The sequence below is a fragment of the Gallus gallus genome, chromosome 3 (genome assembly GCF_016699485.2).
Source record: "Gallus gallus isolate bGalGal1 chromosome 3, bGalGal1.mat.broiler.GRCg7b, whole genome shotgun sequence".
NCBI classification, from domain to species: domain Eukaryota; kingdom Metazoa; phylum Chordata; class Aves; order Galliformes; family Phasianidae; genus Gallus; species Gallus gallus.
In genome coordinates, this window is record NC_052534.1 from 2,224,567 (window position 1) to 2,241,923 (window position 17,357).

The 17,357-nt window shown below is 37.1% G+C and overlaps 1 protein-coding gene across 3 annotated transcripts in view; it reads left to right on the forward strand.

Annotated features, from left to right (window-relative positions):
* The first annotated feature begins 201 nt into the window (after positions 1-201).
* The window catches only part of LOC421195 (protocadherin Fat 4-like), a 46,810-nt gene continuing 29,654 nt past the window's right edge, over positions 202-17,357 (forward strand). For 2 of the 3 annotated variants that reach the window (XM_040697746.2, XM_040697747.2), the window contains exons 1-17: positions 202-406; positions 2,420-2,491; positions 5,232-5,366; positions 5,653-5,813; positions 6,956-7,000; positions 7,357-7,452; positions 7,784-7,873; positions 8,592-8,702; positions 9,569-9,685; positions 10,857-10,947; positions 11,844-11,956; positions 12,214-12,387; positions 12,853-12,981; positions 13,233-13,388; positions 13,941-14,121; positions 15,213-15,346; positions 16,370-17,314. In XM_040697746.2, the coding sequence (XP_040553680.1) occupies positions 337-406; positions 2,420-2,491; positions 5,232-5,366; positions 5,653-5,813; positions 6,956-7,000; positions 7,357-7,452; positions 7,784-7,873; positions 8,592-8,702; positions 9,569-9,685; positions 10,857-10,947; positions 11,844-11,956; positions 12,214-12,387; positions 12,853-12,981; positions 13,233-13,388; positions 13,941-14,121; positions 15,213-15,346; positions 16,370-17,314 (2,820 nt within the window). In that variant the 5' untranslated portion in view covers positions 202-336. The remainder of the gene's footprint in view (positions 407-2,419; positions 2,492-5,231; positions 5,367-5,652; positions 5,814-6,955; positions 7,001-7,356; positions 7,453-7,783; positions 7,874-8,591; positions 8,703-9,568; positions 9,686-10,856; positions 10,948-11,843; positions 11,957-12,213; positions 12,388-12,852; positions 12,982-13,232; positions 13,389-13,940; positions 14,122-15,212; positions 15,347-16,369; positions 17,315-17,357) is intronic. The other variant, XM_419273.7, reaches the window with a different exon arrangement.

Consider the following 17,357-nt stretch of genomic DNA (forward strand, 5'->3'; position numbering starts at 1 on the left):
TACAAGTTCTAAGTTGCTAATTTATTTATTTTCATCTCTATGTTAAATAATAAATTTAAAAATAGCTTCTGTTTTTTGTGCTGTAACACAAACAACAGTATTTCCTTGTTGGGTTATTTTTATTGCCAAAAATGGACTTTGATCACATGAGGTAAAAATGATAAGCATGTTATATAGCCCGTGGACTTTTCTCAAAGGCTTGTTGTATTTCTTTTCCTCATCGCTGAAGCATTCATCAAGATAGTAGCAAACTATGGAATAGATCTTTGAAAATACTGCATATGAGAAACAACCATCCTTTTTTGCCTTTGGTAGTATATTTTTTCTGCAGTGCTTATGGCGCATTCAGGATCTGTGGATTTTGCATTGATTAGTTGGCTTATGGTCATCTGTCTTGATGCACAAAGTAAGTAATGTTATTTTTATAAATGCCTGTGGTTCTAATCTTGCTTTTAATGAAATAGAACAGTTTATTAAATTCATATAAATTACAATCCTTGAGGTTTAAAACTCATTGATTTTTTGACTGACAAAATAATATCTGAAGAAGCAGTCTTCTTGGTACCAGTGGAGGTGATCTGTAGACACAAAGAGGCTTTGTGATCATGTGTTGAAAACCACTGCTCTTGAACTTTCACAAGTTCTCATTGAACTCTTAAGTTTTAATTTGTATCTACAGCAGACACTGAGTAACATTTCTAGACTGAAGCTAGATATGACAACGTTTAGATCTGAAGTTGGGATTGCTTGTATTCCTTCATGCTATTCTGTTAATTTAGATTGAAGTAGTTACCATTTTCACATCTGATCTTCTTTGTACTGGTAATGACTTCTTTAGAAATTCTCTTCCAGAAACTGAGAATTATGTCATTCACTAGATAAATCTGGGCAAAGAAGGAGCATTCAGGTGCCTAAGCATAACTTTAGTCCTTCAGACTTTCTATAGAAATTTCACAACAGTGAAAATGCTGAAACATCCTCCCCTCTGCAGGGGAAATTCAGGCTGCGTGTTTGGAAAAGCTCCATCACCAAGAAGGTGGTTGAGCACTGCAACAAGCACTCCAGGGCAGTGGCCATGGCACCAAGCTTTACAGAGTTCAGGAAGCACTTGGACAACGTTCTCAGACATAGGGTTTGGATTTTGGGTTGTTCTGTGTTGGTTAGGAGCTAGACTCAATGATTCTTATGGGTCCTTTTCAGTTCAGGATATTCTATGATTCTTTTTTTCTGCTGGCTCCAGAGAATTGCCAGGAAAATTTGAGCAAAATTTTTTCTTCCTGTAGAAGAAAAGCAAGAGTTTGTGTTTAATTACTGAATTTTCTTTATTGAACTGTATTGTAATGTTTAAACCAATTTCAAACTTTTACCTTTCTAATCTTCTTCAATAATACAGAAACTTATTTTCCAAGTAGACTTTTGAATACTTGGAGGTGGAGGCATAACCAGCAGCAGTTCACTGCAGTGTTTTTTAGGAGTTGAAGTTACTTGTGTAGAAATTTATCCACTGTTTCTTTATAAGTGAGATTCTGCAGGGTGGGACAAATAATAGAAAGACATCAGCCTAACAGATAAAACAAGCTCACTGTTTCTTTTGCCAATTTGAATATGCAGTGAGAATGACAAGGACAAGAGTGGGACATGCTTAGCATTGATACAAACCCATGTGAGATCAAAAGCGTCCATGAGAATATGGACTGTGTTCTGGCAGCTTTGCCGAGTAATTCTAGTCAGGGAAGGAAGAGAAAAATCTGTGTGATTTCTCTATGCATATTTGTAGATATAGGAAAACAAAGACAAAAACAAACAAACAAAAAACCATCCCTTTTTATCATACAGAGAAAATGTAGAGGGATGTCACTGAGTTGTAGTGTAGTTTCATACTCTGTATGAAATCACACTTTAAAGTGTCAACTTGAGATGAATATATTTCAGGCAAATCAGTGTGCCTGAATTGCTTAACAATTTGGTGATGAATAGATTTATGTTTATAGCTTGAGAGCAGAAAACATTTTGCAAGGCCATGGACCTTTTGTCATGATCTTTGCAAATGTTCAGCAGGAAATGAAAGTACAGTGATTCATGGCTGTTAAGCAATAAAGCCAAAGTTTCATTCTGATCAGGGTAGGGAGGAAGGACATTTCTGCAATTAGTCATTTTCTCAAACTTTTATCAGTAGCTGCTTATAAGTTCTTCACTGAGAAAAAGGGGGAGAAAGGGCAGACTGGGACTAGCAATCTTATCTATTTCAGGCAATGTAGTGTTCTAAATCCTGAAAATTATTTTGAGGTACCATGATAATAAATCTGATTAATTTGAATTGATGTACGTGAGTTTTATATAGTATAAGATCTTTTACTTTGTGCATTTTCTGGAAATTGTCCCTCTGTTTTTTGTACATGATTTTTCATTTTCTTTTTAGAAATCACAAGCATAGATTGTGACACAACACCTAGCACACTCCAGCTGTCAACCTTTTTAGATGAATATACAGGTAAATCATGATTTGATCCTAGAATTATCTGACTTATTCTTTAGTGCACATAGTGCTTCAACTCTTTGCATAATCTGTAATTTACAATGGATCTGTATTATAAGTTTGTTTTTTTTTGTTTACAGTAGTTTTCAACTGGATGCAGGAGCAGCCTAAACGATGCACTGCTCCCTCTGGTGAATTTGTTCCTTCTAGTGTGTGAAAATGAAGGCAAAATCTGGTCTCTAATTTGTTTAGTAGGGTGAATAAATATAAGAAAAATAAATTCACTGATCCAAAGATCTCACTAGCTGAATAGACACAGCCATCAATGGGGCTGAGTGCACCCTCAGCAAGTTTGGTGATGACCAGAGGGACAGGATGTCATCCAGAGAGACCTAAACAGTCTGAGCAGTGGGCCCAGGTGAACCTCATGAGGTTCAACAAATCCAAAGGCCAGGTCTTGCAACTGGCTTGAGGCAACACCCATTAGCAATACGAACTGGAGGATGAAGGGATTGAGAACAGCCCTGCTGAAAAGGACCTGGGGGTACTGGTGGATGGGAAGCTGGACATGAGCCAGCAGTGTGCCCTCACAGCCCAGAGAGCCAACTGTATCCTGGGCTGCATCAAAAGCAGCGTGGCCAGCAGGCTGAAGGAGGAAATTCTGCCCCTCTGCTCTGTGCTGGTGAGGCCTCACCTGGAGCACTGTGTCCAGATGTGGAGACCTCAGTGCAGGAGAGATGTGGACCTCTTGGAGAGTGTCCAGAGAATAGCTACAAAAAAATGATCCACAGAATGGAACACCTCTCCTATGAGGGCAGGCTGAGAGCTGGGGCTGTTCAGCCTGGAGAAGAGAAGGCTGTGAGGTGACCTGAGAGCTGCCTTTCATTATCTAACGGGGAGCGACAGGAAAGAAGGGGACAGACTCTTCAGCTGGATCTGTGGTGATAGAACAAATGGAAATGGTTTCAAGCTTAAAGAGAGTAGATTTAGTTTAGATATAAGGAAAAAATAATTTATAGTAAGAGTTGTGAGGCATTGGAACAGGTTAACTAGCAATGTAGTTGATGCCCTGTCCCCAGAGACTTTCAAGGCAAGGCTGTATCAGGTCCTGGGCAGCCTGATGGAGCTGTGGTGTCCCTGTGCATTGCAGGGGAGGTGGGCTGGATGAACTTCAGAAGTCCCTTCCGACTCTTAAGGATTCTATGTTTCTATGAAAAGGAAGCAAGTGCAGAAAACATACAGATGGTTACAGTTCACCTTGTCCAGTTAGCCCACAAGATGTGATCTCATCTTTCCTTTCTACATCAGAGAGAACTACTGCCATCACAGCCCTGCTGTGAGTCTGAAGCTTACTCTGCTTTAAACTGGTGCCTTTCTGAAAGCCAATTTCTTGTGTTGTTATGGGCAGTAGAAAGAGGAAATGGGGTGCAGAACAAGCAGGCTTACACTACAAGGAATTATATGATTGGTGCTAGCCACTCCATATATTTGCATTTTCTATTCTGGTTTCCTTTGTTAGTATAGCATACTACTATTCCCATGATTAATTAATTTGTGCAGCCTGACAGAGCTAGCATTAATTTACCACCCACGTGTATACTTCCTTACACTGGCTGCCAAGGTGTTACTGCATCTTGGAGAGAAAATCACACCTCAGGGTGGACAGTGGCAGCAAGAGAGCACAGTGCAGAAGTAGACAGTACATTGGTGGTTGTTGGTGTGTTGGGGTGGGTATTTACATTGCAAATATAGAACAGAATAACTATCCTTCCTTCCCCCACTAACTAGAGAGGTTACTGCTGCTAGTTCAAAGGCAGTGCTGTTGTCTGTATGTTAGAGGCAGCCAGGATAGGCCTGACAAGAATGGAGTAATTTTGCAAGGCAAGAGCTAAGCTGTGGCTAGAGCATTCCCTTCAGAAAAGAAGGTAACTCACAGGATCTCTTGGGAGCATGCACCAGGCATGTGCTGAATGTCTACAGGCTGGCTTAATTGCTTCTGGCTTTCAGCAAGATACAGAAAACACCATACAGATTGGTACTTTTTTTTTTCCAGCCACAATAGAAACATTTCTGTGAGAGCATAGCAGCTGTGTATGACTAGTATTGGGACAGAAAAATAAATGCTTTTCACCTTGAATCCTCTTCATTTAATTTGTAAGCAACTAGCAAGACGTCTGGCACTTTGTGCATGTCACATCTATGAGTGTATGTGCCAACACATCTGTAATGAAGGAAGAAAAGTAAAAAGCAAGGTTTTCTAAGCACTTCCTTGGTTTTATGTTGGACTCTGGCAGAGTCTCCTCTGGACAGAACACTGTGAGGCAGTTACCTGTTGCTGCTTGTCCAAATGTGTCCATCTCTGGGAGGAAGGTTAGATAGTATATCAGCAACCTAAGTTATATTTTGATTTCAAAGTGCAGTTTCTTCCATGATAATGTGATACATCTTACCACTTTACTCCTGAGATACAGCACAAGTTTTCTGTGCTCACGGCCATCTGACTGAACCTTATCCCTGTATGCAATCGTAGTCGGTTATCACTGGACTCATACCTGAGAGTGTTCCAGACACTCCCTGCAACTGGAGGAAAAGAAGATGTTTCCTTCATTTGGGAGCTTAGGGACCAAGGCAGTGAGCCAGCATGTTGAGATTAGAGATGGGGCTGTAACAGTAAGATTTGCTAACCTAAGTTGGTAATGATGAACTACGAAAACAATGGAGTAAGAAAGAAACTAAACTAGCATGCTTCCTGAAGATCACAGAAAACATTCAAGATCTCAAGGAAGATTTGGGAGAGCAGAGGTGGGAGAGAGAGAGAGAGATGCAACCCTGATAATTTCTTCCATGAGAAGATGCATGCTATTTCATGAGTACAGATATCTTCATAAATGTAAGATAACTATTTTTAATAATTATGCCAGTAACACTACACTGGATTGTTTACAAGAACACATTTCAAACATGCTTTCAAGCATGGATTTGATGTTTAACAAAGCAAGCAACATACTTGCTACTGAAAAAACATTGCATCTGATCTGTCATGATAATAACAAAATGCGAAACTAATTTAAAGTCTAACTAAACCACAACCAATGATAATTTATCAGTACATTTGAGATGAACCTATGAGTGTCTTTTCCATCAAGCAATCTAATTTACTACACTTTCTTTTACAGGTGATATAGAATGGATTATAAATATTCCACCGAATGTAAATTTGGAACTAAAAGAATATTTGTTCCCTGAACACTTAGACTATGTGGAGCTAGAGTATTATTCTAGTGCTAATAATGCAACAGTGAAGACACGTAAGCCACTGGATGTTGATTCTATTGAGGTATTATTTTCACTGCATATAAAATCCAGACATAAAGGTTTTCTTGACTGGTGAAAAAAAGCACACTGATATACACTAAATATTTATTCTTTCATGATACAGGTTAGTATATCAAAAAAGCGACACATCAGAAACATCAGCATAGACTTCAGTATCCACATCTCTGTAATATCTATGCTAAATATCTCCAGTTTCCTGTAACTGAAAATTTAGCTGGGACCTGACAGTCAAGATGGTTCTTAATCATGTATTATTAGTCAGTAATAAAAGTTGTAAATACTCTATTAATATAGGTTCCTAAAATTTATCTCCTAGTAACATGAATTACTTCATCAAAGTGAAATTGACTGATTATAATATGCTAGAAGGCAATCTTTAATCCTATGAATTTTCATGTTAGTGCTTAACTGCAGACATGAATAAATCCACTAGCCTCTGTTGGCTGAAAGGAATCGGGAGCCTTACTTCTCGGCCATGATTGCTCTATAGGGCTACCAGGGATCTCTAATGCAATACTGTTTTTCTCACTGAAGTTGCCTCTGAATAGAAAAATGATATAACTCTGCAAAGTAACTGGAGGCCACTTTTTGTTCTTTTTCAGAGTAGCATTGTACTTGGCAGAACTGAACCTCACAGATTTTAAAAATAATTCTTACAGTCAAGGTTTTTGATTGATGAAAATGCACTTCGGTGTTAGGACTTCATTTCCTCATCTGGATATTTTTTAAAATGAGTTAAAACATTTTCCTGAATATGTTACGATACTTTGTAGGCTTGCTGTACATATTGTCTTATTCCTTGTCAATTGTCTATTGCAAAGAATAGCCAATATGTGGTTGGTAAGATCTGGCAGGGAGCAGCAGCAGAAGATAGGCAGCCAGTTAAACATTACAGTTAATAATCTGCAATGAACTTGCTATATATAGTGAACCATGTTTTTTGGTATGACATGTTGAAATGACAAAGCTGAACTATGCTCCTGTAACCATGAATGTTTAACTGCCAATTCAGCATGGCACACCTGAAGTTTTGAGTACTAGAAGTTTTGTATAATTTTGCTATTTATACGTTGAGATAATGATTATTTGACAAACATATTAAGATTCTATTGATAATGTTATTTATTTGCAATTCATTTTTAGAGTGACCATCTCTTTTACTCTATTGTTTGCCAAAGGTCTGGAGTGGTAAGTAGAAGATGTGTTATCAACCATATTTTTTTGTCTAAGTTTAATTCAAACTATTATTTTCTGAAATACTAAAGATGTGATGCAGGGAGTTATGAACATCTTGTAGAAAATGTATTTGTTTAAAGAAGCCAACTGGAGTGAGTGTTTTTGTTCTTAATAAATGTAAGGTAAATTTAAAAAAATGTTTTAAAATATTTTCACAAACTCCATTGTTACAATGTCTGACATTAAAAAGCTTTTAGAATTGAAGGGTATCTCTTTGAAGATCTCTTTTTATATGACGAAAGTAAATGTTAGCTCTGTGCTGCTACCTTGCTGATGTCCTTTCTAATGTCTTTGCTCCCATTATGAAGATTGAAATAGAGAATGGACGGGATTTACAATTAGAAGATGTGAATGACAATTCTCCAGAATTTCTACAAGCTCTCTATAACACTTCAGTATCTGAGGTGGGTTATGGTCAATGTTAGTAATTTTTCATGTAGTATTTGAAATTACTTTCTAGGGCCCAGTCATACCAGATAATCACATGCACTCTTCCATGACTCTTCTATGCCTTCGTGTAAGTGTGGAAGAAGGAGACTGGGCTGCATGCATCCCAGCTGGAGGCACAAGGTGAAGAAGGAACATTCTGCTAGCCGAACAAAAATAGAAATTAGAATTAATTTGCTTGTTCTAAGGGACTGGCTACATTTTCCTGCTTAGGAGGAAAGAAGCAAAAGGTCAGAAGCAAGAACAAAATGGGATAGTGGCTGAGCATTTGATGTACTTTATTTCTAGGTATCTGCAATAAATTCCACAGTTATCAAAGTGGAAGCTCAAGATAAAGACCTGTCACCTTTGTTCAGCCACATTAGTTACAGCCTTTTGGTGAGTATCCTTTGTTTGCCCAAAAATGTGAACACCACTTGATATTTCATACATAGCATAGCCTGTGACTTGATCCAAACATACACTCTTGTACTGCAGTGTTGTTATTACAAACCAGCAAAATGATGGCATCAGAAAGACCATGTAACGTTAGAACAATGTGATGACCATAAAAATTGTTACCACAAGACGAGTCTAGTGTGAAGTTAGGCCTGAATCTGTTTCTTTAAGTTTGTGAAATGTTTTGCAATATTATTAATGTACAGCTAAGGAACCCTTTGCCCTTATTAGAAACAGGAGTGAAGCAGTTTCCCCCCTTTCTAAAGATAGTACTACAAAGATTTGTTGTTGATCTTTATTTCTGTTGAGGGGTAAACCACTTGAAGTAAGATTATTTCAACTAACTTTAGATATCAGCCATGGAGATCTCCGTCTCTGAGCTTGATATCTCTGTTTCTTTTATAGTTGGTGAAGGGAAAATAATGCCATTTATGGAATCTTGAGTTCCTGATCATAGGATGAGATAAATCAGATGAAAACTCTAATGGCACTGAGAGGAGTGGCAATCAAATGAGTGGAAAAGGACATGCATTTTCCGGAGGTGTCATTAGGGAGATTCTCAGTCATTTTTTAATAGTCCAATAATAAAAGTGGCAAGAGAAAAGAAAATGCTTTTCATTATTAACTGTCTAAAACATGTGATTGATTCATTTTTCAGGGCCCAAACTCTGATTACTTTTATATACGGGAAGGAGATGGAAACATCATGGTGAATAAAACTTTGGATTACAACAAGATCAACCATTTCAATTTAACAGTCCTAGCAAAGGTATGCTACAAAATTAAAAAAAACAAAAGAGTAGGAATCAAGGCAGTTTTGCAGTGATATCTCCTTTGTTATATCTTGTTTTCTGTAAGCCTATAACCCAGGGATTCAAAACTCTAGGTTACAGAGTCTATAGACCAAAAGTTCTGGCTACATCCTGACTCATACTGAAGGCAAAGTAGTACATTCTTAATATTTGAGTCATTGCATTAATCTCCTCATAAAAATCAGCCCAAGTTCTTTTCTGTGTGCATGTAAGTGTACATTTATTCTCTGTACATTCTCTGTACACAGTACATTTATTCTCTGATCACTCTGGCAGATCTAATGTCCTATTATTACTGCAGCTTACCACCTGCAATCTTCTTTCTGGTTTTTTTTTGTTTTTTTTTTTTAATATCTAGTTATTATTACTGCAGCTTACCATCTGCAGTCTTCTTTCTGGTTTTTTGTTTGTTTGTTTGTTTTTTGTTTTGTGTTTTTAAGATTTAGTTACACATTTTCCTTCTTAGGTCTAAAAAGAAGTAATTTAGCAACATATATTCCTAGTATTGAGCAAATAGTATGGCTACTGCAAATGTACCATTACTAAATCCTGCACGCTTCTCTGTAATACATGCCTAGTACAAAATGAGTAACTAAGAATGATTTCCTTTTGATAGTATTATTAATAGAATTGGATTTCTTAGTGGAAGAATTGGATATGGTAAGAATTCTCACACTAAGAATGTAGACATTACAAAACACAAATAATATTCTGCTGTATTCTGTTTGTACTCTATCTGTATTCTGTTTTTTCTGTATTCTAATGTTCTATTGAAAAATGGCCCTTTCATCACAGTGTTTTTTATTTACTTCTTGGAATGCAGGAAAGATTTGGAAACAACAGCAATACTGTGTCATTAATAATTGATGTACAAGACTATGACACACTGAACCCCTATTTCAGTCTTTCAGTTTACAATGGAACAATCAGTGAAAACAAGGTAAAAGCTTTTCTCTGGACGCTGTAAATTTAACTGAACTATTCCTGTCCACAGAGCTTTTCTCTCAAGGAATGTTTCTCATTCAGCTGCTTACAATTGAGGGCTGGTGGTGGGCTACCTTGATTTATGCCAACTGGTGGATTTTATGGTTACTGACTGTAGACCTCCAAGTACTGGGTAGGCAGGAAGATCGTATGAAGTATGAAACTTTCTGCCACAGAGACAGATTCTTCACAGGAGGGAAAAACTAACATACAAGCACACACACAAAAGAACAACAAACACCAAAACAAAAACAGGCTTAACAGGAGTTGCAGTAGGGTTTATATTGTAAACTTGGAAATAAGACTGACTATCAGTCCTTGGGTTAGCTGCTTGCTGTCAGCTTTAAATACTGTAATTCCTCCTTAGGTAAGCAAAATAAGAATCTAAATAGTAAACTATTGTGTAAGTTATAAATAAGTTTTCTGTGTAGGTGATGATGCAATTTCTAGTTGGAATATATTTGTTTAATTCAGGCCTTTGCATGTACTGCCAAAGAAAATCACAGTGTAGCAACAGTAATAATCCACTCAAGGTAAATTGGATAGTTCTCTTCATTAACCCTATTTATCATCATCTTCATGTTAATGTGTTAAATCACTGATACTTATGGTGTTATGCCTTTGGTATCCCTTTTGTTAGAAGTTCACCTTGAATTGTCTGAAAGGAAACCTTTAGACCTTCTGAAATTGTTTTATCTTTAAAAGGCATTGTTGTTTTTATCAGGGATACAGTCTAGACTTGCATATTTTTTCTCAGAAAGGAATGTAAAGAACGGAGATGTTCAGTGCTCTTAATATTAATTCCATCAATGACTACTGCTTCGAAGTCTGGTGTTTCTTAAAGCAAACAGAGTATAAGCATCAAGTATTTTGCTCATCATTTCACTCTGTAAAGCCAGTATAGCTGACAGTTTTTTTTTTTTTTTCTGGATCCCAGTGACAGAATTATAGGATGGCTTGGTTTGGAATGGGCCCTCAGAGTTCAAGTCTAACCTTCCTACTGTGGGCAGGGTCAGCTTTCACAAGATGAGGATGCTCAAGCTCCCTTCCAGCCTGACTTCTGTTAATCAGAACGGTGACTTACTTAATGAACACATTTAAGTTTGTGTATTTTCTTTTTCTTCTAGTTGGGTCCTTTGTCTATTCTTCCAGAGAAAATATTTGCTAAAGATGGAGACACTGGTATAAATGAAAAGGTATATTACAGCATCAAGCTAGGTAAGAGCTTTTATTTCCTTCTAGATGTTCAAGCAGTAAGTTATGGTGTCTGCATTAGTAAGGAGAATGATAATGAAGTAAAGTGTACAGGCAGAAAATGTCTTAACTGCGTATATCTTCACTTCAGTGTTGCTCTGCAAGCTGAGTTTCAATCATTATGGCAACTATTTAAAACTATTTTTAAAACTTCTACATGTTCATAACCTCTTCTCAGTAAATAATTTCTGGTTTAAAATGTAAGATAACTTAGAATCTTCTATTCGGGATTTTCATTCAGGACTAGCTAGAAGTATCAGTTCCATAGGGAGATATTCTTTCTGATGGAATTGCTAAAAGCTCCTGAGATGCTAAATTTGAGACCATTGAAGTGTGACTGAATTTCCTAAAAAATGTTTTGAGAATATGGTGTTTGAGGGACAGGAAAAAAAAAAAAAAAAAAAAAAAGCCTTATGTTTGGAAAGTCAGTGTGGTGGAAATGCTAAGTCATGACCTGAAACAGTGATTGAGCACATGGTGGGAAGGCAGTGCCAACCCAGGGGAGCTTATGTGCAAGCAATGCATCTGAGTAACTGGAAGGGGTGGAACCAGGATCCACCCCGTCCCAGACCCCATGTAAGGGTTGGCAGTGAAGGTGAGGGTATCTCTTTCTGGAGATCCTTTCCTACCTGAGGCCTTCCAAGGGTAAACAGCTCTTTTCCTTCATTTCCACATCTGTGGCTGCTGGATTTGGGCTCATTCTCATTTGCTGTAGCCTAAGACTTTGCCACCCTGCTATTACCATCCCATTATGGCATTACAGTCTGTTAATTTTGCTGTGACTGAGTCATAAAAAGGACAGATTGGCCTTAATGTTATGCTTTGATTTCATTAACCTGCAGTATTTTCTTGTTTTTTAGTGAAACCTCCAGCCTATAGCAACACCTTTTCAATAAGTGCTGATAGTGGAATGTTGGAAGTAAAGACTGCAGTTGATAGAGAAGAATGTCCGTATCTTTTTGTGGGCATTGAGGTAGTCATTGTTTTACTGTTCAACATGTTCGTATCAAGTCTAAGTTTCATAAACTAGTATAAGAGCCAATGTTGCTGTTAATAGTTCTTCTCATGGTAATGTCAAGGCACAGATAGCATCCATTGTTTACATAATCTACAACACAGAATAAAGGTATCTTCATTTGTTGAATGTATGTACTGATGTCGTTGCATTAAGGTGGAATGGCTTGATGTTGTTAGGGTATGGAATTTACAGCTACAAACTCTGTTTTCTAGGCAGCACAGCAAGACAACAATCTGAAAACAGCTGATGCTGTAGTACTGGTTACTATTGAAGATGTAAATGACAATCTTCCAGTTTTGTCACAGTCAAGCTACAATGTCTCAATTCTAGAAAATTTCCCAAATGGAAAGGAAGTTCTTCGAATAGAAGCTGTTGACAAGGATGAGGTAAAATCAATGCAGTTTTGGTTGCAACAAATACTGTACTTCTGAAATAAACCCTGAAGTGCATTTGCACTACATGTGTATGGTGAATGTTGGTGTAGATATGTAATTTTTCTGACTACCTCCATATATTTAACGACAACAAGCATGATTTCACTTCTTTGAGGAGGAAAGTACTGCAGCCCAAGAATAAATTTTTTCTCTGCCTCTGAAACTCCTCCTGGTTTGCTGAAGGTCCCTGACATGAAAGTATAGAGGAGAAAATATAAAGTAGACACAAAGCTGCAAGTAGCCCTCAGCCTGGGTGATGTATTTCTTCCGTGTTTCTCAGTCCAGTTTTTGTGGAACAAAAACCTCAATTACACCTGAAGGTTAAATGCTCTCCACATGGAAATTAAGAATAAAACATCCTAATGGACTGGCTTGGTGAGTGTCCTGTTTAATAGCAAATGTCATTACTGCTTGCAGGGAGGCTTCCAGGGAACGTTCAGTCTTACTCCAGCTGACAGTCCCTTCCAGATAAGTCAAGATGGGATTCTAACTGTGAGGAACTCCACACTGTTGGATAGAGAGCAAACACCGTCTATTCATCTACAGGTAATAAGCCCACTTCTTTCCAAAGCAAGCTGAGACAAACAGATATCTAAGCATGGAAAGAGACTGACACTCTCCGAAGTGAATCAACAGCTTACTTGAAGAATCAAATCCGGACTTTGACACTAGAACTCTCTGGAGGGAGATAACACTACAATGATAGATTTTATTCTACTTGCAATTGCTGCTCATTCTTCTTATTTATAGAACATGCATTCTAAACAAAACAATATTTTTACTACGTCATGTTCAAGGTCACTGCCAGAGATCATTTGTCACCTTATGATGAGGCACAATCTGCAATCAACGTATTGTTGCTAGATGAAAATGACAACAACCCAACCTTTACAGACACACAATATGAACAAGTTATTTTCATCAATATGACTGCAGGAATGTCCATTCTTCAGGTACTGGAAGTATTAATTATAAATGACACTTTCATGTGAGTGAGTTCTTGCTTTGGTTTGTGTAGTGATCCTTCTGAATAAGGGGATCTTTTCTGAACTTCTCTGAGTTCAGAAACTGTCCGCATTTTCTTTAAAACCTTGTATCTCTAGATATTCTATAAGCACAGCATCACAGATGTTCTTATTGTATCCCAGGTCAGGGAGTGAATGATAAAGGATTCCTTTTTTCTTGATCTTACATCCTGAATTCTACAAACACGAGAGAGAAAATAAGTTTCTTGGACTCAGCTGTTTACAAGGTATTTAATTAGAACAGAATGCTGCTGGAGTCCAGAAAATGATGTAATAGTAAAACTTGTTGAAAGGTTGTTTATGCCACAGCAGTGTATTTAATTTGTAGGCACAAATTTTCGTAAGAGAGATAAGACAATGATATTAATTTATGAGTATCTGCTCCATTAATGATTTTCTCTGCAGACTACACAAGAATAAGTAATTCTGTGTTTCTTTATAATACCACAAAAATGAAGAGTAGAATTATTTATTCTGTAGGTTGCTGCTGATGATCCAGATGATGGTATAAATGGAGCAATAAGCTTTGTCTTAGCTGGTGGCAATGAAGATGGATACTTTGAACTGGATAAATCCACAGGACAAATCAGTTTAAAAGCAGTAATCCCATTAAGAGTCAACGAGAGTAAGAACTTTGTCCTATGGGTAACAGCTACTGATGGTAAGACAAGATTTTAGTACAGCACAGCACAACAACCTCAAATAAAGATTTTTTGTTGTTGTTGTTTTAATTTTTATTTTATTTTTATTTGTTGGTGTTCTTTCTTTCCCTTTCTCTTAAGTAATGTTTTCAAGATAGATGATATTTTAAAAATAAAGTCTAGGAGCCTATTTTCACCTGCTCTTGTTTGTTAAAGATGAGAAAATTTGTCTTACTTATCCAAAATATTACCTCTGTAGTAAAACTCTACTTTCTGATCATGCTCTTATATCTTAGTTTGCTTTATATTATTTTGTGGGTTTCTATAGACATAAGTCTCTAAGTGGTTCAAAGACCACTTTTGTACAGGACAGTAGACTGAGACTCGGGCATATACATTATAAATTACATTCTAGAAATTTATAACTCAGTCAACAGGTAGTAAAATAAAAATTAAATGTAATAAGTCTGTGTTTTCACATTCGTGTGGGCCTGGAGAAACTAAGGTGGAGATGCCAAAACTATCTAGATGACTAGAAATCTAGTTTCCTTAGACGTATTTATTGAGAGTTTCTTTGGTTTAAAGAGAGTAACAGAGAACTTGATGAATATTCATAATCTGAATAATGACAGAGGTAAATGTAAACTAGGAAGGATATCCCCCTCTTGCATGAGCATCTGAAGTGTTTTTCATCCTTCCAGTGTTTCTCTCTCTGATTTTTTTTCTCAGTATGAGCTTTGTGTCTTCAGATCATGATTCTGTGGATAAAATAGATACTGGCAGAAGCGTAGTTGCACAAGAGGTGCACTGGTCCATCCTATGTCTGTTTGTGCTAAATATTAAGTGTTGTAGTGTGTATTCAAGCTCATGTACTGAAAGTGTAACATCCAATAAGTATGTTCTGATCTTTATTAGGACCTCTCAGCAGTGCCATAATACTAACAGTAAGGATGAAAAAAAAAAGAAGGCAAAACAAATCAGTACCAGTGGAAATATATATATTTTTTATATATAAATATATAAATACTTTTAGGCAGAAGACATTTTGTGGGTTTGTTTGTTTGTTTGTTTGTGTGTGTGTGTGTGTGAGACATTTTTCTTTTGACTGCAGGTGGGACAAATCCAAGGAGTTCATCAGTGCCAGTACATATATTTGCAGTTGGAGATTCCAGACCTCAGTTTATTCAGAAAACATATAATGTGTCTGTGGAGGAAGAGCTAGTCAGTCCTGTTGAAGTGGCAAGAGTAAGAACAACTTTATCACTTATGTAGGACATGATAGTTATAAGGAAATTCTCCTTCTTACATGCTCAAAATGTTTATATCCCCTTGAATTATGTTTGTGAACTATTTTATGCTTAAGCTTCATTTCTATTACACACTGATTTTGTCTATCATTTGAAGCCTATAATCCAACAAAAATTAAAACAGCATCTGCTACCATCCAGCACTGGAAACAATCCTGACCACCAACACAGCCTGTCCCCGCCATCAGGAAAACAAAACAAAAGACAAAAATAAGCCATGCAACCAATCAAAAATAAAACAATACAACAAATAAACCACCAAAACCCACAGCTGGAACTACCTGACACATTAAACTCTCATTCTTAGCTCTTTGCTGCCTTTAGACATTCTTTGCTGCATTTAGACATTGCTGCATTTAGACAAAGACTACAGTGGCCCAAAGGTTAGGATAAGCAATATACACTCATCTGTTTGTGATACATCTAAAACTCAGAGACATGAGATACCAGGACTCCATTTTATAGCTATTGGAAAGATGTCAGAACATTTTCAAAAAAAGTCTCTAGAGAACTTGTCCCTCATTTTGATCCAAAAATGCTTAGACAAGCAGACCACTGCAATGCACTATGACAGCTCCTTGTTAGATGCAATTATGAAGACAGGTGGGAGGTCTAATACCTAATCAGAGACAATACAATGTGTTTCAGTGTTATATTTTATTGGCTACCTTAGTTCATTTCTTTTACTTTACTTTTTGTAAAGAGAGGATGAACTGAAAGTTAAACTGAACTCTATTGTTTTTGTTATGTATTATATTTATTTACATTTCTGTCCTAGTCATGTTCCAGTAAGAGACAATCCTCTCCGGCTGTATTTTTCTGTGTATAGTGTGGCTTGATTCTTACTTCCAGTAAATAAAATTAGCAAAATGAATTTGAACATAGTTAAAACTGCAGTTCTTTTTTAAGCAGTGGTTTATTGGTTTCAATTCATTTATTGATAATATTTTATCTTACACAGGTAAAATATGAGTCTCTAAACCCCCATATACCAGTTATATTGAGAGTACTGACAGAATCAGCAACATTTGATGTTGACGTCAATGGAATCATCTGGACAAAAATCAAACTGGACTTTGAATCCCAGAATAATTATACACTAAATATTTCCTTGTCAGATGGAGTTACTACTGACTACGCTACTGTGTTTATCCAAGTTACAGATGTCAATGATAACAGTCCTGTGTTTGGTATAACCAACACTACCATTAAGATTCTGGAGAACACAGCAGCTGGAACTTCTGTTACCAGTGTGCCAGCTACTGATGTGGATACTGGTTTTAATGGATTAGTGGTTTATACTCTGAAAGGTGCAGAGGGAAAAATGGATATTGATGCCTCAGGATTAATTTTGCTGAAAAAGGAATTGGACAGAGAAACACAAGGCATCTACAACTTAGCAGTGATTGCTAGTGACCAAGGCCAACCCAGGCTTTCTGCAGTTCTCAATTTAACAGTTGTCATTGATGATGTGAATGACAACCCTCCAGTCTTCTCATCAAGTAGATATGAAGTGAGTGTCCCTGAAGACAAAGCACGTGGTAGTGAACTACTGACAGTATCTGCTACGGATTTGGATGCAGGTGCCAATGCCCTCGTGAAGTACAGGATCATTAGCCAACAACCTCTAACTTCCTCACCAGTGTTTCTTGTCAATTTGACCACCGGACAGTTCTTCCTGAGCCAGAAACTGGATTATGAAACCACAAAGCAATTTGAAGTAGAACTGGAGGCATCAGATGGAGGGCAGCCAAGTCTTAACACTAGCACGCATGTTGTTATCCATGTGCTAGATGTCAATGATAATCCACCAAAATTTAATCAAGTAACTTATGATATAGTTGTGTTTGAAAACATACAGAAGGGTAGCCCTGTCTGCACATTCAGTGTTACTGATGATGATGAGGTAGGTACCAAAGTAATCTCATCTTGATGGATCAAGATGACAT